Source organism: Pelophylax lessonae, assembly GCF_965119305.1.
Source record: "Pelophylax lessonae genome assembly, chromosome: 3".
In the NCBI taxonomy this organism is placed as follows: Eukaryota; Metazoa; Chordata; class Amphibia; order Anura; family Ranidae; genus Pelophylax; species Pelophylax lessonae.
This window is the reverse complement of record NC_138770.1, coordinates 88,643,066-88,664,119: the sequence shown is the minus strand read 5'-3', so window position 1 is coordinate 88,664,119 and position 21,054 is coordinate 88,643,066. Positions and strand designations below refer to the sequence as shown.

At 42.2% G+C, this 21,054-nt stretch overlaps 1 protein-coding gene across 1 annotated transcript in view; it reads left to right on the top strand.

Annotated features, from left to right (window-relative positions):
• LOC309551305 (cytochrome P450 2K1-like) overlaps positions 1 to 21,054 on the top strand; it is a 79,836-nt gene that overhangs the window by 38,497 nt on the left and 20,285 nt on the right. Inside the window, exon 6 of the mRNA XM_082251837.1 lies at positions 9,544 to 9,720. Within this exon, the coding sequence (XP_082107963.1) occupies positions 9,544 to 9,720 (177 nt within the window). The remainder of the gene's footprint in view (positions 1 to 9,543; positions 9,721 to 21,054) is intronic.

Below are 21,054 nucleotides of genomic sequence, written 5' to 3'. Positions count from 1 at the left end.
TTGACTGACATTTTTGACACTTTTGGGGTTACCAGTGACATTTCTACATTAATCAGTGCTATATATATGCACTGTTACTGTAAAAATACACTGGCAGTGAAGGGGTTAACTTTATTTGATAGGGAGGGGCTGTGTGTGTCCCTAGGGGCGTGATTCTAACTGTGATTGGCTGTGGCTTGAGCTGTAGTTACACTGATCAACGGTCCTACATAGTAGAACCGTATGATCAGTGTTTCTGCACAGGGGAGAATGACAGGCAGCTTGTTTACACAAGCTGCCTGCCTTTCTCCCTCTCCCCCGACGATCGCAGAGTGAGCGACGGACATCGGGTCCGCCGGTCACACGCGCGGGGGGGTCCGTGACCGAGCGTGAGCGCGCCGCCGCTCCCCAGAGCCTCACAGGCTAGTGACGTAAATATACGTCACTTTGCCTGTGAGGGGCTGACCGCCGCAGTAAATCTACTTGCGGCGGTCGGCAAGTGGTTAATGATAATAATATATAGCAGAACAGTTTGCAATATAAGAGATTAAAAAAGTGTTTAGAGAAATCTGGTGTGAAGCAATGTATAGTAAGCACAGTATACAGAATGGACTATTTGGTATACAAAGTAAAGAGGTGCATAGTTTGTGCGGTAGTACAAGTATTGTATGACTCTGTGTCAGGGAAGTATATAGTGCACAATGTACAGAATGCATAGAATATACAGGCAACAAACAAGAGTAGTCAGGTCCAGGTGGATGTTGTTGCAGGAGAAAGGCAAGAAAATAGTCAGTTAAGACAGAGGCCCTGTCAGATGACAAACAGGAAAGTAGTCAGGTCTAGATAGGAATCGGGGTAAGCAGCAGGCAAGAGGTCAGGTCAATCCGGATTAGCAACAAACAGGCAATTGACAGGTAAGTATTATAGCTCTTTAGCACTCATTCAGCTGGCGATAAGACACAGCACCAGTCACTTCTGTTAAGAGGACAAGCCAGGACCGTTACTTGAAATTGTGAAAGTCCCGAACATAATGGAGGTCCTTAGAATCCTGAAGATCCTGGCAGGTATCCTGTGGGGAATCTGCGAATTATCAAATGCCTTATGCAAATAGGTAGCAGCCTAATGGAACAACCAAGACAACATTTTCTTCAATGGAGCAAATCTCAGCCACATACAGAACTCGTAAAGACCATAATGACCACCAATCTATACAATATTAACCACTTCTGGACCGAAAAGGATTTACCCCCTTAATGAACAGGCTATTTTTTGTGATACGGCACTGCGTTACTTTAACTGACAATTGCGCAGTCGTGTGACGCTGTACCCTAATAAAATTTATGTGCTTTTTTTCCCACAAATAGAGCTTTCTTTTGGTGGTATTTGATCATCTGTGCAATTTTTTATTTTTTGCGCTATAAACAAAAAAAGAGCGGCAATTCTGAAAAAAATAAATAATAATTTTTACTTTCTGCTATGAAATATTCCCAATAAAAAAAATTAAAAAAATCTATTTTAGCATTTTAGGCCAATTTGTTTCCTGCTACATATTTTTGTTTAAAAAAAATCCCAACAAGTGTATATTGATTGGTTTGCACAAAAGTCATCGCGTCTAAAAACTAGGGGAAAGTTTTATGTTATTTTCATTTTTTTTTATTAGTAATGGTGGCGATTAGCGATTTTTAGCAGGACTGCGACATTGTGGCGGAAAGATAAGACACCTAACTGACATTTGTGACACTTTTGGGGGGACCAGTAACATTACTACAGTAATCAGTGCTAAAAATATGCACTGTTACTGTAGTAATGACACTGGCAGGAAAAGGGTTAACACCAGGGGCGACCAAAGATTAAATGTGTCCCTAGGGGGTGCTTTCAAACTGTGGGGGGGGGGGGGGTGAGCTTGCTGCATGAACACAGAGACCTATGTTCCTAAATGAGAGGAAAACAGGATCCCGGTGTTCATGACAAAACAGCCGTCTGCCGTGTTTACAATGGCAGACCGCTCCCCTGTCTCCATGGGGAGTGATCGTGAGTGCCTTGCAGCAATCACGGCCAACTGACCTGCTAATCAGCTTCCCCTGTGTCGACAGGTACATCGTTTTGTGGGACAGAGCCAACCTGCCGCAGTAAAACTACTCTGGCTGGTTGGCAAGTGGTTACATATAGTTACATAGTTGGTCAGGTGGAAAAAAGACACAAGTCCAACTGGCTCAACCAATTAAAAAAAAAAAAAAACATGGTTAACCACTTAAGCCCCGGAAGATTTTACCCCCTTCCTGACCAGGGGTTTTTTTGTGATTTTTTACTGCTTGACTTTAACGGACAATTGCGCGGTCGTGTGACGCTGTACCTAAACAAATTTGACGTCCTTTTTTTTTCCACAAACAGAGCTTTCTTTTTGGTGGTATTTGATCACCTGTGCGATTTTTTGATCATGCGCTATAAACAAAAAAAGAGCGTAAATTTTGCAAAAAATAACAATATTTTTCACATTTTTTTATACGAAATTCCCCCCAAAAAAATTTAAAAATCAAAATTTTTTAACATTTTCGGCCAATTTGTTTTATGCTACATATGTTTGGTAAAAAAAATTGCAAAAAGCGTATTTTGATTGGTTTGCGCAAAAGTTATCGCGTTTACTAACAAAGGGAAAGATTTCTGTCATTTTTGGTGTTTTTTTTTTTTTTAACGAGTAATGGCGGCGATCTGCGATTTTTTTTTTTTTTTTTTTTGCGGGACTGCGACATTGCGGCGGACAGATCGGACCCTTGACTGACATTTTTTACACTTTTGGGGTTACCAGTGACATTACTGCAGTAATCAGTGCTATACATATGCACTGTTACTGTAAAAATGACACTGGCAGGGAAGGGGTTAACTGTATTGGAGAGGGAGGGGTTAAGTGTGTCCTAGGGGCGTGTTTCTAACTGTGATGGGACATGTCTACTATTGTAAAAACAGAGATCAACGGTTCTACATAGTAGAACCGTCTGATCTCCATTTTTACACAGGGGAGAATGACAGGCGGCTTGTTTACATTAGCCGCCTGCCTTTCTCCCTCTCTACCGACGATCGCAGTGTGACCGGCGGACATCGGGTCCGCCGGTCACACGCACGGACTCTTCAGTGAACGAGCCGGGGCGGGCGCACGCCTCAGCGGGCGTGCGCTCGCCCGCTATTGGCTCACAAACCGGTGACAGGCTAGTGACGTACCGGTACATCACTTTGCCTGGCCGGGGCTGACCGCCGCAGTATATCTACTTGCGGCGGTCGGCAAGTGGTTAAACAAAAACATTCACATGACTCTATATTGTCAAAAAGACATCACTCAATATAACACCATAGTGACAGTTTTACTAATAGGCATATTTTCTTTATTTATCCCTTGAGAGGAACAATTTAGGAAAGGATAATAAAAATAAGTCCACCCATAGGACAAACAAATTAAATGTTACTTGTACAAAGACCAGCGAAAATAATAAATTAAAGTGTAACAACTTAGAAAATTAAAAACACATACCTAGAACACCTGTGAGAGTTGAAAAAGTAAACAAACATAATACGATAAACATAACAAAGGTGTCAGATCATATTCTCCATTGTGGCCGTGATCTCCAATTGCTTTATCCACATTGATTCTTTCTTTGACAACGATTTCTCACGGTTGCCACCAAGTCTTGAATAGGAAACCTGATCGAAAACATAAAAACAAAGCTGTGAAACAAAATGCAAGTTGAGAACAAAATGACAAACAATGGCCTGATCAATCAAATTATTACCTAGAGCAGACTTGTGGGGAGAAATCCTATCTTTAATCCTTATATGTTGGGGAGAATCCTGAGTCTTCTCCCCAACATATAATAGACCACAGGAATGCTTTCATACAGTATACAATGTATTGGAAGTTGCAGGTTTAAAAAATAAACAAGTACTTCTCCACAGGGATGACACCTTTCAGGGCATTGTTGAATTGGGCACATCCAAGACAAGGAAATGGTCATATTTGGTTAGTGATGTTACCACCACCCCTTCACTTACATTGCGTGGAATTTCTAGGCTTGTATAGGAAATGGGCCAGTGACATCACTTGTTTTTAGGGGCTTCAAGTGTCCAAAGAGGGGGGTTCTTTACTGTTAGAGCTACAAGATTGTGGAATTCTCTACCACAAGAGGTGGTTTCTGTGGGAAGTATGGTGGCTTTCAAAAGACTCTTAGACGTACATCTCAAGAATCAGAACATTCAGGGGTATGCAAGATGATTACGGCCACACACACCTACACAGGTTGAACTGGATGGACTATTGTCTTTATTTAACCTCACCTACTATGTAACTATGTAATGCCAGTTTTATATACGTGACTTTCACCTCCCACTGAACTGGTAAATGTGTGGGTGTTTGTCCAAATGCCTTAATAGCCAAGTTTTAGACCAAACCTCAAACTCACCCCTATGCTTCATGCAATCCCAAACAGGCTCAATAATGTTGAGATCAGGGCTCTGAGCGGTCCATACTTCTAGGAGTTTGGTTGTATTTTTGGGGTCATTGTCCTGCTTCCAAATACATTTTGGAGTGATTAGATGCTGATGAAATTAGTGAATACTTATCTGCCTGTTCTTTTCAGCACTGAGAACATTAATTCTGACCACATCCCAAACTTAATGTGCAGAAATGCAACCCCAAACCTGTAAGGAACCTCCACAATGCTTCAGTGTAGCCGACTGACACCCATCCTTGTACCATTTTCCAGACCTTCATAGATAGATGTACCAGTGTCCCATTGATTTCAGGAAATTTACTAACTTTGAGGGGAAGTCAGCATGATGTGCCGTTCATGTTCTTCATTAAGTTTCCTTGGCTGACCATTGCATTTTTGGCGCTCAACATGGCCTGTTTCTTTGTGCTTTTGTGGAAGAAAATTGGAAAGCACATGTGGAAACACGTGTCTTCTTTGAAATTTCTGCTTGCAAGAGACCTTGTTGATACAGTAAGGCCACCTTGTGTCTTGCGGCTATGCTCAGTCTTGCCATTGTGAACTGTCTTCTGTTTCTTCAAACTGTGAACAAAGCATTGCTTTTTTCAACCCATTTCCATTCCTCCTTACACAGTTGATTCAGCTTGATTTAATTATTGTATTTTAACCTACAGTCATGTGAAAAAGTACATCCCATGGAGATGGTTGACTTTTTCAACACATTCGAACAGGCAAATAAATCTTCATTCAAACAGTGCTTTCAGATAAAAGTGATATACTGTAGTTACAATACATAGGGCTTGATTTAACCACTTGCCGACCGCCGCATGACTATCTACGTCGGCGGTCAGCCCCTCACAGGCAAACTGACGTAGGTCTACGTCGCTTGCTTGTGAGGGTCTAGGGAGCGAGCGCGCGCCCCCGCTCCCATGTGTTCACGGACCCCCCCGCGCGTGTGACCGGCGTACTCGATGTCCGCCGGTCACTCTGCAATCGGCGGGGGAGAGGGAGAAAGTCAGGCGGCTTGTGTAAACAAGCTGCCTGTCATTCTCCCCTGTGTATGAATGATGATCATATGGTTCTACTATGTAGAACCGTTGATCACCGTTCATACATCTGAAGCCACAGCCAATCACAGTAGAAAGCACGCCCCTAGGGACACACATAGCCCCTCCCTTTCAAAAAAAGTTAACCCCTTCACTGCCAGTGTATTTTTACAGTAACAGTGCATATGTATAGCACTGATTACTGTAGAAATGTCACTGGTAACCCCAAAAGTGTCAAAAATGTCAGTCAAGGGTCCGATCTGTCCGCCGCAATGTCGCAGTACCGCAAAAAAAAATCACAGATCGCCGCCATTACGCGTTAAAAAAAAAAACAACAAAAATTACAAAAATCTTTCCCTTTGTTAGTAAACGCGATAACTTTTGCGCAAACCAATCAAAATACACTTTTTGCGATTTTTTTTTTTTTTACCAAACATAGGTAGTATAAAACAAATTGGCCGAAAATGTTAAAAAATTTTGATTTTTACATTTTTTTTGGGGGGGGGAATTTCATATAAAAAAATGTGAAAAATATTGTTATTTTTGCAAAATTTACGCTCTTTTTTTGTTTATAGCGCATGATCAAAAAATCGCACAGGTGATCAAATACCACCAAAAGAAAGCTCTGTTTGTGGGAAAAAAAGGACGCCAAATTCGTTTAGATACAGCATCGCACGACCGCGCAATTGTCCGTTAAAGTCACGCAGTGCCGAATCGCAAAATACCCCCTGGTCAGGAAGGGGGTAAAATCTTCCGGGGCTTAAGTGGTTAATAAAACTGTAAAGTGCAAAATCTGATGCAGCTTTGCATGATATCTGACACAAAAACTAGAAGCTGTTTGGTTTCTATGCAGAGTGCAGCAGATTTTGCATTCTCCAGTTTTAGTAAATCAACCCCCTAGTTACGTAGCTGGAAAGGTTAAATAAAAAAAAAAAAAAACACAGTCCATCCAGTTCAATATGTGTGTGTGTGTGTGTGTGTGTGTGTGTGTGTGTGTGTGAGATTATGATCCTACCAATGCCTATATGCCTGTATATTGTGTTTGCTATGGTGCCCATCTAAATGTTTTTTGAAAATATCAATACTCCTTGCTGACACCACCAACTGTTGAAGGGAGTTCCACATCCTTACAGCTCTAACTGTAAAGAACCTCTTACGCAGTTTAACCTTGAACCACTTCTTGTCCAACTTCATTGAGTGACCATGTGTCTTCTTAAGCAACCTGACGTGACAATGATAGAATCACTATTTAGATATTTGCATATTGGGATAATATCTCCTCTTCTCCAGAGTCAAAGGCTAAGTTCCAGTTTTACTTAAAAATAATGAATGCACATCTTTTTGCAGGTAAAAAATGTACACATTATTTTTTTACTCTGCATTCTGTAAAGCACACTATCTTCCCATACTTCACATATGGGCAGACAGTTACTGAATGAAAGGAAGAATCATTGGACTATGAGAGCGCTTACTAGCACCATCACAGTTCATTGAGAACTATGCAAGCCATCAGCCACAGAGGACAACAGTACTTGTAGTTTATTTATTCATATAACTCTGTGATTGAATGATGCAGCGATGTGATCCCCACCCACTGTCACAGGGGGGGGGAATCAGGGGGGGGGGGGGTGAAGAGGAGGCAGGAATTAGAAATATGGGTGGAACATGTAACAAGTTCCAAAGGGGTGAACTTATCCTTCTCTGGACCTTCTCCAATTCCACCAAATCCTTCCTAAGCACTGGTGACCAGAAGTGGATGGCATACTCTAGGTGTGGCCAAACCAGAGTTTTATAAAGTTTCTCCATTATAGTTTTATCTCTGAAGTAAATACCCTTACTAATGCATGCTAGTAGTCTACTAACCTTACTTGTTGCAGCTTGGCATTGCCTGCAATTGCTGAGCCTGTGATTTTCTAGGACCCCCTTTTCCATCCTTGACTCTCCCAGAGGTTCTCCCCTGAGTGGGTAGCTTATATTTTTAGCCCCCCAAATCCAATTACATACTTGAGTAAAACCTCAGTGTGCCTTTTTGATCATTTATTTAACAAAAATATTAATAGATTTTTGAGGGACAAATCAAATTATACAGAAGGAGTTGTCTACAGAATGAGAAATTTTGGTCAACGCCCTAAGAAAAACAGATTTGGAGGATCCAGACACTCCATACTGAGAACACCATCGACTACCACTAGTACACCGAAGAGAGTCAGTTTTTCTGACACTGAGGGAGAAACCTCTGCCTCTTCAACGTCATCCTCTAAAGCAAGTGCCCATGATCAGAAATGCAAACTTAGAGTCATTTTTTCAGATGACAGTTACTCCCACCAATCAAAAAAGGCAGGTGCCCTCAAGGGAAATGGAGGCCACAAGGATTCACAAAATAATAAAAAAAAGGAGGAGTGAAAACAATGTTGGTCTAATTCATGTCATTCTCTTCACACTTTGAATGTGTTAATTCTTTCTAATCAGATTATTTCACTAGAAGCACTCAGAGTTCTCTCGCGGGAACTCAGTTTTGAAACTACCACTGACTTTGATCTTTTTGCCAGGATTGTTGATGTTAATAACTTTGCTCGCCAACTCACTCCTAAAAATCACTATTTGCACACGGAATTATCTGCACTGGACAGTTTTTCATTCGCTTTGCTTATGATTCATCTTTTTCGATTGGTTTTGATTATCATGATTTTGGTTTAATTTATGACATGAGCACCGTCAATACACATGGTTAATCAGGGATACGTATTGACAATAATTTTTTGCTGTTTTTCTGGATTAGTGTGGGGGCTATTAAAGAATAAAGATAACTTTGTTTCAAGCCATGCTTCAATATACAGCATAACCTGTAAGCAAAGTTTGACTCTCAATTGAAGATTAGTTCATATATTAGAATGCACTCTTGTAGGAAGATAATTTATCCCAGTTTAGGTGTTGTTTTTAAGTTTGTTTATAATTAAAATTAATTCAAGTTTTAAAGGACTCTATTAGACTCCATATCCAATGCTTTTGGAAGGATATTTCTTTTCTTTTTTTTTTTTTTTCTTTTAGAGCTGCTTTTCGGGCTTATTCCCTTTTGAATGCATATTCATTTTTATTATTTTTTCATTGTTCGCCATCTCTGACTTTTTAGTGCACATAATTATACTTTGTATGCTTTGGCATTTTTTGGACATTATATTATTTATTTTTGAATTTTTACATCAGTTTTTTTTAATGCTATGGCATCCCAGTGTATGGCTAATGTTCACCTGTTACCTTTTTTCCTAATTAAATGGCAGCCAATCATGCATTTATTCCCCCCCCCCCCCCCATGCATGGGATCCTTACCCAATGACTAAGCTCTATGGGCATGAGTGAAACAGGTTTGGGGTGTAGCCTGGTTGGAGCCTAGGCTGAGGCTGTCATACACCTTCTTACGGGGTTTTGCAGAGATATGCGACATCCAGGACTTTTCCCTTTTCCATTAGATGTCTAGAGCTAGGATGAGTTCTGTCCTTATCTGCACTTCAAACAGTTACTACATAAGTGGACCTGGTGGAGCCTTGAGCAACACCTGTGAATTTAGTTTGGAGATACTGTATATATACTGTATATAACAATTGTTCTTGTCCATGGGGTGTACCGTTATTAGAAGTGGTTAATCATGCACTCTACTACGTGCCTGCAAAAATTCTTAACTGTGCGCTTTGCACAATTGATGCTATTTTAAAGGCATAGAGCGGACACACCAAATATTGATTTGATCTAGTTTTTTTTCTGCTATACAATTTGTAGGTTGTTAGCTGATGAAGAAAAAAAGCTATCTCCTACTTTTACTATTACTACCTAACATATCCCTAACATTCCTAATTGGCACCTTGTGCTGCTTCATACTCTCCCAGTCTGAGCTTTGTTGTGCAGGAGGTTGCAAGAGACCTATACCAAGGAAAATTTAGGTACTGTGTATTAATAGCCACAGATCTGCATTCATTTGTGTAACTGATACTTACCTGAATTTCAGCTTTAAATCAACTAATTTTTATTTTTTATTTTTTGCCCTCCAGCTTTACAATACCTATCAATCTGTGATGCGCTGGCTACCAGGAGGCCACAAAACTGTGAATAGGAATGCCACTGAGATGCGTCAGTTCATTACAGGAACCTTCACCAAGTACAAAGATCAGCTGGATGCCAACGATCAAAGAAATCTAATTGATGCCTTCTTTGTCAAGCAGCAAGAGGTTAACTCTTCATGTTGTATAATATTCTAATTGATATATAGTACAGCATACTAGTACATGTAAATCTGCAAAAAAGGTACCACAAAAAGGATACATTTGTTTATGCCTTTAAAAACATAAAGATTTTTGACCCAGACTCGGAGAGATAAGTATTTGTGTGTTTCTGACCAAACCAAATCCTTCCTAAGCACTGGTGACCAGAAGTGGATGTGGCCAAACCAGAGTTTTGTAAAGTGGTAGAATTTTAGTTTAATTCCTAAAAGTTCTTTACTAAACTTTATCAGTCCGTAAGTCAATTTAACAGCAGAGTTAATCTCTTGGAACCCCCAATTGGGTTCCCACAAAGGGTAGCAAAGGGGGCAGCAAAGTTGCTTATTGCATCCTTACCAGTACCCTCCTTCTTTTCCCATGCAGAGAGCAAAGGCCTTTTACTTATATAATGTTTCCTTTTTACAGTTTATGCTTTGTCCAGCAGAGGGTCATGCTTCTCCGAAAAGCCTGGCAAAGCCTGATTAGAATCGTTCTCTGGCAGCATCATCTATATAGCACAGTTCACACAGTAGAAAATACATTTAACCCATCAAATGTAAACACAAGCAACACAGTAATATCTCTGTAAGCACCTGTTTACACTCCCCATGCATGTTATTTAAATAAATTAGATATTTTTAATGTTTCATCTAAAGCATAAAAAAAATAGCTATTCCTGGCCAAATGGAATTTTAAACTTTTTTTTTTGCATTGGTGCAAGTTTTCCAGGGAAGTTCACATGCCCAATGCTATTTTTTGACACTCCCTGCATATTAGCCCAAAAAATTGACTTTCTCCTCTCTCCTTCCAGGACAGCAACACATGAGAGATGAGAGGCTCCACCCGACAGGAAACACAATCAGTTCACAGCTGTTAAAAGGCCCCACCCTTCCCGTTGTCCCTCAGTATTGATTGTGTTTCTCCTACAGTGAAACATTTGTTTTTTTTCCCTGACCAGAAGACCTAGAGAGTCGGATGATACTCCTGTGAGGCAGGTTCAGGAACACCGGTGAGGGCCGCTTTCTACCTGCATGCCTTTTGGGCTTCTCACAGGTCACCTCTTATGGCACAGGCAAATCGGACACAGCATGGTGGTCCCTCAGCTTGTTGCCCCACTCAGCAGCTCGGGTCTCCCCCTGTCCTCCCCTGCAAACAGTGGGTGCCATGCTGTGAAGGGCCAGCCACATAACAGCAGCAATGAGGGGAGGACTCAGTGCGCTCCAAGCCGCGTTCTGAAACCATAATTTCCCGTCTGAACAGGGAAGAGGCAGAGCACGCACAGCGCAACCCGGGAGTGGGTGTAAGGTGCAGAGGAGACGCCGGACCCGCATAGCGATGGGAAAGTAACAGGCTCTTCAGCTACCAAGAGCCAGAAGGCTGCTAGGAGGGTTAACCCCATCCGGACCCACCTCATGGAGAAGGAGGATGGAAGGACGGCACAGTTGGCTGCAGGCAAAGCAAATCACGGGGCCAGGTAAGTGCCTTTTCTGAGGGGAGGTCAGAAAATGACAGAATGCCGTAGAAGAACAGCAGAAGAGGAGAAAGGCTGTCTTCTAGCCCCCCCCCCCCAACCCCCTTTCAAAAAGGTGGGATACCAGAAGGTGTGTGTATGCTGCTGCTGCAGTGTAAAGCACACAGCCTAACTTTGCAGCTCCCCAGTCAGGACAGCAACTTGCAAAGGGGTGATTTTGGCCGCCATTTGCCTCATGTGATCATGAGGATAAAAAAGCAAGCTCTGTGGCTGTGGTAAAGGGGGAAAAACAACAGTGGTGAGTACTTCCCTTTGCCTTGGGAGCTTAGCAGCAGTATCCCTTATAGCAGCCAGGTGGTTTCTTGGGCTTTGTCGTAGTACTCCCTCCCTTAATGAGGGTACTACTATCTTTTCCCTTAGACCTGGGAACAAGTAACCCAGAAGTTTCAGCTAGACCAATGTCCACAGCTTCCTTTTAACTCAGGAGATGCTGTGGTTATTGTATCATTAAGTTGCCAGTCTCTCACTATAAACCCTATTGCGCATCAATAAGGGTAAATCTAGTGAAGGGGTGACACCTGTTAGACACAAAGTCTCCTATAGGCTATTTCTGCCATTAAACAAGTTAGACATTCCTAAAGGGTTAATCAAATGGAATGGAAGGTGGTCTGTAGGAAGCTGGAGATTCCATGAGTAATACCACAGATTTTTTCCTAGTCAGCACTGCGCACTAGATAATCTGAATATATTAGGCCAGCTGCTATGATTCTAGCACGTATCTCCAAGATGTTTCATTTAGAGTTTTTTTTTGCTCTTTAAAAGCCTGCATCCTAAATTCTCTCCACATATGGTGGAGAGACACGTAAGGGGTACCCTTGGGGAAATTTTTCTTATGGAGTTGCTTGCTATGTTTAACATGCTGTGTGTAACATCTTAACAAGCTCCAACCTATTGTTTCCTCACACTGCTGTTAGATCAGTTGGTGTGTAAGAGTCAATTGGGACCCCTTGTGGTTTGGGCTACTACCCATCCCTTGATGATCTAGAATCATAATATGTTTTCTGCAACCCTGATTGATGGTATTCTGGGTGCAAAACCACTATACAAGAGCTACATATACTTACCGGTATTTAATGTTTGCTTGTTAAGCCCTTCAGGTGTCCGATTGTCTCCAAGCTAAAATTGTGTCCACCCCTTCCGGAGGCTGACTTAATTGATCTCCAGGTCTGTGCTCATTAAGACCTTAGATGCTGGGAGACTTGGACTCCCACCTATGTGTGGGCTAACTACACCTACTCATACTTATGCAATGGTAGGGTAACAACTTCTACTACTGTGGTGTTTGCACCCACCTTAGACTTCCATTATTTGGAAAAGCAAGAAAAGTACATATATACAACGTTCGACCTGCACCAGTGAAAAAGTCGAGTACATTGGGTCTTATGAAAAAAGTTTCAACTGTGACTGTAGTTAGTCTTTTTAGGAGGTATGCAGGATAGTTCAATCCCTGGGGTTAGTGGAGATGGATGGTGGAGGTGGCTGCAGGCTTCATACAGAGCTAGAGGGACTCTGCAACAGACAGAAAGGGGTAGGAGAAGAAAAGGTTATTTTTTACATAAAAACAATGTAGTAACTCACACAGAGGAAATAGTTGATCAGCAAATAAGGATGGTTCATCTGCAACACTGTAGGGAAGTTCGGGAAGTACACTGTAGCGGCCGTGGTCCTGGCTGTGCCAGTGGAGTCCGACACTTCCTGTGTTTCTGGCAGCGTTTCTGTATCCAGGCTTACATCCAATAGTGGCAGGAGGTTGTTCGCGGTCGGTGCATGCGTGCTCCTTCCTCAGGCGATGCTCTCTTCGGAACTACCCTGGTTCTCCTCTGGTGGATGAAGGTTTAGTATCTAGAGTCCAAGCTATGCCTAGGATAAATCTTGCCCTCTGCTGGCTATTTTATAGTTGATTTCACCATGACTCTGACGTTATGCCTGGTCTGGCTGCGTCTCAGAAATACACAATATGGAAGTTTATTTGTTTCTTTTCTGGTTGTTTTGCAGCTCATCAGAAATACACAACACTAAGTTGTCTGTCTTTTCTGTTTATTTTGGCTATATGACCCTTTTGCTTACTAGAACACCACATTGAAAGTTGGGGATGTCTTTCTACAACCCAATTCCAAAAAAGTTGGGACATTGTATAAATTGTGAGTAAAAAAGGAATGGACTAATTTACAAATCTTATAAACTTATATTTTATTCTTAATATAATATAGATAACATATCAAATGTTGAAAGTGAGACATTTTGAAATGTCATGCCAAATTTTGGCACGTTTGGGTTTCAGGAGGGCTACACATTCCAAAAAAGTTGGGACAGGTAGCAGTAAGAGGCTGGAAAAGTTAAATGTACATATAAGGAACAGCTGGAGGACCAATTTGCAACTTATTAGGTCAATTGGCAACATAATTGGGTATAAAAAAAGCCTCTCAGAGTGGCAGTGTCCCTCAGAAGTCAAGATGGGCAGAGGATCACCAATTCCCCCAATGCTGCTGCGAAAAATAATATCAGAAAAGAGTTTCTCAGAGAAAAATTGCAAAGAGTTTGAAGCTATCATCATCTATAGTGTATAATATCATCCAAAGATTCAGAGAATCTGGAACAATCTCTGTGCGTAAGGGTCAAGGCCGGGAAACCATACTGGATACCCGTGATCTTCTGGCCCTCAGATGGCAATACATCACAAACATTGGCTCAGGAATACTTCCAGAAAACATTGTCGGTGAACACAATCCACGTGCTAGTCGCCGTTGCCGGCTAAAACTTTATGGGCCAAAAAAAGGAGCCATATCTAAACATGATCCAGAAGCTTTTCTCTGGGCCAAGGCTTTCATCAAAATGGACTGTGGCAAAATGGAAAACTGTTCTGTGGTCAGACAAATCAAAATTTTAAGTTCTTTTTGGAAAACTGGGACGCCATGTCATTCAGACTAAAGAGGACAAGGACAACCCAAGTTGTTATCAGCGCTCAGTTCAGAAGCCTGCATCTCTGATGGTATGGGGTTGCATGAGTTTGTGTGGCATGGGCAACTTACACATCTGGAAAGGCACCATCAAGGCTGAACGATATATACAAGTTCTAGAACAACATATGCTCCCATCCAGACTTCACATCTCTTTCAGGGAAGACCTTGCATTTTCCAATATGACAATGCCAGACCACATACTGCATCAATTACAACATCATGGCTGCGTAAAAGAAGGATCCGGGTACTGAAATGGCCAGCCTGCAGTCCAGATCTTTCACCCATAGAAAACATTTGGCGCATCATAAACAGGAAGATGTGACAAAGAAGACCTAAGAAAGTTGAGCAACTAAAAGGCTGTATTAGACAAGAATGGGACAGCATTCCTATTCCTAAACTTGAGCAACTTGTCTCCTCAGTCCCCAGATGTTTGCCGACTGTTATAAAAAGAAGAGGGGATGCCACACAGTGGTAAACATGGCATTGTCCCAACTTTTTTGAGATGTGTCGATGCCATGAAATTTAAAATCAACTTATTCCCTTAAAATGATACATTTTCTCAGTTTAAACATTTGATATGTCATCTATGTTGTATTCTGAATAAAATATTGAAATTTGAAACTTCCACATTGCATTTTGTTTTTATTCACAATTTTTACAGTGTCCCAACTTTTTTGGAATCGGCTTGTATTATACCTTATTTTTCTGTTCATTAGAAATGCACTACATTGAAGTTGTTAGTAACATTTCTGTTGGTTACATGGCTGTACCCGGGCTCCTAAGTCAGAAATGCACAAAGGTTCCTAGCGTCATTTCTGTTGTGACTACGCTGTTACTAATCAAATTGCACAATTTTAAAATGTTGTTAGTAACATTTCTGTTACATGGCTGTACCAGGTTACTATTCTGAAATGCACAACATTAAGGATTGCTAGTGACATCTTGGTTATGACTACACTGTTACTAATCAAGTTGCACAAGCTTTTTAATTTTGTTATTAACATTTATGAAAAAAAAAAATAATTCACAGTATTTAAGTTTCGTTAGCGACTTTTTTTGTTGGTCTTATGACTGTACTCTGTTGCTAATCAGATATGCGCAACATTGACATTGGCAGTGTCTTTGCACTATATGACTATACCTTGTTGCTAATTAGAAACGCACAACATTGACATTGTTAGACCCCGTTTACACTGGGGCGACCTGTCAGTGGACCTGGTCGCCTGACAGGTCGCCTGCCATAGAGAAGCTGTGGACCCGTTCTAATAGGAGCGACACAAGTCGCTCCGACTTAGAAAAAGGGTCCGGAGCTTCTTTAGGGCGACCCGGAGCGACCTGCATTGACATCAATGTTATGAAGTCCGTGCCGGCCGCTCCGAGGTCGCGGTGCAAGCTGCGCACCGCGACCTGTGAGGTCGCCCCGGCAAGTAGCGTTGCCCCTGTGTGAAAGGGGTCTTAGTGTCATTCTGTTATGACTGTACCTTGTTGACGATCAGAAATACACGACATGGAAGTTTTTTAGTGTCTTTCTTACCTATAACTATACCTTCTTGCTTATCAAAAATACACAAACTGTGGAGTTTGTATCTTTTCTGTTAAATATGGTTGTATGACAGTATCTTGTCAGGCATCAGCAATACACAGCACAGGTGTTTGTGTCCCTTCTGTCTTTATATTGTTTCTTTTGCTTATCTTGCTACACTTCAGAAATACACAACATGGATGTTTTTGTGTCTTTTCTGTCTTTACATTTGGTTGCACATCTGAATACTCAACAGTGAAGGCGGTTTGTGTTTTCCTATTTATATTATATAGCACTAGCTTATTGCACTTTTAAAATACACAACATTGAAGTTTATGCTGTGTCTTTTCTGGGTTGGCCTATCTAGCTGCACTCCAGAAATACACAACATTGTTGTCTATGCTGATGTCCTTTGTCTGCATCTATTTTCTGGTGCTGTGTGTCAGTAACGCACAATCTATGATCTTCTATATTTGTGATATTAGATATACACGTATGACTTTTATTTAAGACCTTATTTTCCCAGGGGCATGTAAGGGCCAGGAGTTCTGGCTGCAGAAACATCAGATGTCAGAATACTCAGTCCCTTACATTCGGGCATACCAGAAGCATTCCATTTGCTTAAAACCTGGTTAGGTTGTAGGACACTAGAAAAAGGTTATAAAATATCCTCCTCTTCCCTTTAAGAACTTTGTTCATAGAGGTATTGTGGCCTAAAGATGTGGTATCAGAACTTATCTACCTGTATATCCAACTCAATAGGTTTACAATTCTATACGTATCCCTTATATCACTCTCTTAGCATAACTGGTTGCAGTAAGCCAATGTGCATGTTCTGCTACTGCTATGGACTTTTCTGAAGTAGGGATCTCCTTAATTTATCCCTCATCAGTACCAAAAGGCACCCAATGGTATTGAAGTAAATGATAGTGCCAGGCATCAGGTAGGACACCTGATCTCTATGGCATGGTTAAAAACATTCTTTTACCTAGCTCCTTCCGGCCTAATTTTATTACATTTGCGGACAGGTCTATAGGGAGTGAATTTATGGTTCCAGGCATCAGGTAGGACACCTGATCTCTACATTGTGGTTAAAAGTATGGTTGAGCGAACCCGGACTGTATTGTACGGGATCGGACTTTTGGGTATTGGGAATGTCTAGTAGACATTCCAAGGTATCTAGTAAAAGGCATGAGCCCCTGAGGTCGTGGTAGCAAACAAAGAACCCGCAATACAAGGAGCCCCAATAAGGAGCCCTAGAGGTACATCGAGTATCGGGATTACATACAGGATCCCCTAGGAAGGTCCCGGGAGTGATAAGGAACCACGCCAAAAGGAAAAGGCATATAAACACAGGCGGTTTATTTATTTATTTGAGGTGAGAATTTAGAGCACCTAGAAGTGACACCTGGTGGAAGAAATTAGTCACAACACCTTATTTGCACGGAAGCACTCTTTGGATTGTTTATATTGGGATTGAAGACACACATTTGTTTGATTGAACTATCTTTGATTATTTTAAAACGGACTTTTTCAATCACATAATTTGATAACAGTTTTTATATTTTGTAATTTATATATATTTGAAGCGCCAAGCACTTTAAGAAATTGTTTTCATCACGTTAAAAATATCTCATCATAATTTATATTGAAGCACATTCACAACTTAATAGGTATCAGGAAACTGGTTTAGTCAATAGAGATACAAGACCTCTTCCAAATAAGCACGACACCAACACTTACATAGATTTTATATTAATTTAATAAGTTTAATTTTTTAATATTAAACTATATAAGCTGGAGTCACAAAGCGCCACTCGTCACTCTGCTCTAACTATACTAGGGACAGGTTCCTGATGCTGCTGAGGGAGAGATAGGAGATTATTGTAGGGGAATGCTGGAGATTGCTTTCAGGGAAAGAATAGGAAGAATCTTCTATAATCAGACAGCGATTTACATTGATTTTATTGTGTGGGGGTGCAGTGTACAATCTTTTTGTCCTGACCTGAGCCCAGTGAGGAGGAGGGAGAAAAAAAAACTTATTAGTCTGTTAGGTGGGCGGCGTGCAGCGGCCATGTAATGCAAGCTCAGTGCATATTGGGTTAGGGTTAGGGTTAGGGTTAGGGTTAGGGTTAGGGTTAGGGTTAATCTGGATTAGGGTTAATCTGCTTAATCTGGATTAAAAAAAAAAAAAAAACATTTCCTTCATATTTTACTTTGACATACAGTGTTTAGACACTGATTTTCTAATCTGCTCTTCAAAAAGCACCAATTTAAGGGGAATTTTTTTTTTTTTTTCAGTTTTAAGGGAAAAAAAAAATATTTTTCAGTTTTTCATTCAAATGGGTTTTTTTTTTTATTCAATAGCGGAATAGAACAACAGTATCCAACCTGTTAGGCGTGCAGTGTGTAACAGCCATGTAATGCAAGCTCAGTGCATATGTGTCTGCTTAATCTGGATTTAAAAAAAAAACAAAAAACTTTTTCTCCTTCATATTTTACTGTGACTTACAGCGTTTAGACACTGCAGTTCTAATCTGCTATTCAACAAGCACCAACTAAGGTGACAATTATTTTTCAGTTTTTCATTCATACTTTACTGTGACACTGTCATACAGCGTTTAGACACTGCTGTTCAAACCTGCTCTTCAAAAATCACCAATTAAAGGGAAAAATAAAAAAATTTCATTCATATTTTACAGTGAGATACACCCACTGGATACTGCTGTTGTATTCCGCTTTGCAATAAAATCCCATTTAGGGGAAAAAAATGAAATTGCAGCCTAGTCTGTATATGTTACAGTGAGATACACCCATTGGATACTGCTGTGGTATTCTGCTTTGCAATAAAAACCCATTTAGGGGAAAAAAATGTAAGTGCGAACTAGTCTGCATATGTTAGAGTGAGATACACCCATTGGATACTGTTGTTCTATTCCGCTTATCAATAAAAACCCATTTAGGGGGAAAAACATTAAATTGCGGGCTAGTCTGCATATGTTACAGTGAGATACACCCATTGGATACTTTGTTCTATTCCGCTTATCAAAAAATAAGTCAATCAATAAGTCAATCAATAAGTCAATCAATAAGTCTGGCCAGCATGGGCAAAGTGGAGTTCCACCTTGTGGGCACCTCACATATGAGGCAGTGAGCGGATAGGCCGAAGTTATGCTGCAGCGCTGACAGGCGAGCAGCAGCAGGGTGAGAACGCCGAAAGTGCGCACAGACGGTCCGCGCTTTCTGCAGCAGCTCTGACATATTGGGGTAATTTTTAAGGAAGCTCTGTACCACCAAATTCAGCACATGCACCAGGCAAGGGATGTGCGTCAAACCGGCTATGCCCAGAGCGGCTACGAGATTTCGACCATTATCGCACACCAACAGGCCGGGCTTGAGGCTCACTGGCACCAACCACTCATCGGTCTGCTGTTCCATGCTCCTCCACAACTCCTGCGCGGTGTGGTGTTTTTCCCCCAAACAGGCAAGTTTTAAAACTGCCTGCTGTTGTTTACCCCTGGCTGTGCTGAAGTTGGTGGTGAAGGTGTTACGCTGACCGTATGAGGAGGCGGTAGAGGATGAGGAACTGGAGCAGGAGGAGTTAGGAACAGGAGGCAAACTGAAGCGCCCTGCAATCCTCGGTGGTGGATGGACATGCGCCAAACTGCTATCCGCCTCAGGCCCAGCCGCTACTGCATTTACCCAGTGTGCTGTTAGGGAGATACAACGTCCCTGACCGTGCTTACTGATCCACGTATCCGTCGTTAGGTGGACCTTGCCACAGATAGCATTGTGCAGTGCACACCTGATTTTGTCACCCACTTGGTTGTGCAGGGAAGGGATGGCTTGCCTGGAAAAGTAGTAGCGGCTGGGCATGACGTACTGGGGGACAGCCACCGCCATAAGGCTTTTAAAACTCTGCGTCTCCACCAGATGGAATGACAGCATTTCAAAGGCCAGGAATTTTGAAATGCTGGCATTCAGGGCCAGGGATCGCGGGTGGGTAGGGGGGTACTTCCTCTTCTGCTCCAGTGTTTGGGAGATAGAAATCTGAACGCTTCCATGCGACATTGTGGGGATGGTTGTTGGTGACTCAGGTGGTTGTGTTGCTGGCAGATCCTCTGTTTGCGGGGTGGCAGGTGCCACTGTCACTACAGAGGTGGATGAAGAGGCCGAGACTGCAGCAGAAGAGGAAGCAGGAGGAGCCAGAGACCTTTCTTGGTTTTTGAGGTGTCTACTCCACTGCAGCTCGTGCTTTGTACTTAGATGCCTGGTCATGCAGGTTGTGCTCAGGTTGAGAAGGTTTATGCCTCGCTTCAGGCTCTGATTGCACAGCATGCAAACCACTGGTGTTCTGGCATCATCACATTGTCTGAAGAACTGCCATGCTAGGGAACTCCTTTTAGCTGGCTTTGGTGTGCTCGGTCCCTTGCTGCATTGGGCAGTAGCAGGCGTAGTGTCTAGGGCACGACAGCTCCGCTTTTGCACCCTGCTCCCTCTTCTGCTGTGCTGGTGGATCTGTGCGACCACCACCTCTTCCTCCAAACTACTCAGGTCACCTGCATGACGTTCATTCCATGTGGGGTTGAGGACCTCATCGTCCTCCACATCGTCTTCCACCCAGTCTTCACCCCTGCCCTCCTTGTCGGTCTCCACAATTCAGAATTCCGCACCAGTTGGCACCTGTGTTTCGTCATCATCCAAGACGTGCTGCGATTGTCCTCCCATGTACTCATCTTGAGACATAAGTGGTTGGGCAACAGTGCACTCAATCTCTTCCACTTCTGGGGCAGGGCTAGGTGGATGGCCCTGGGAAACCATGCTAACAGAGTCATCAAAAAGAAGAAGAGACTGCTACATGACTTGGGGCTCAGACTGCTTGGCTAATTTGCAAGGGGGTGAGATGAAAGATTGATGGACATCGGCTGCAGGTGCCAACTCTGACATTTCAGCAGAAGACTGGGTGGGAGACAATGTGAAGGAACTGGAGGCACTGTCAGCAACCCAATCTACTAACGCCTGTACTTGTTCTGGCCTCAACATTTGTAGAGGCGCATTAGGCCCTGCCAAATACTGCTGCAGGTTCTGTCACCTACTCGCAGCTGAGATAGGTGTTTTACTTGTGCGTGTAGCTGGCACAGATCGACCACGTCCTCTCCTTGCAACAGGAACACCACCAGCAGCATCACGACCCAGCACTAACATGGTGGAGCAGTATGTGTGCACACGCCTAGACGTACTGAATGACGGGTCTGCCCCCTTCAACTTCTGGGTCTCTAAGTTGGGCACAT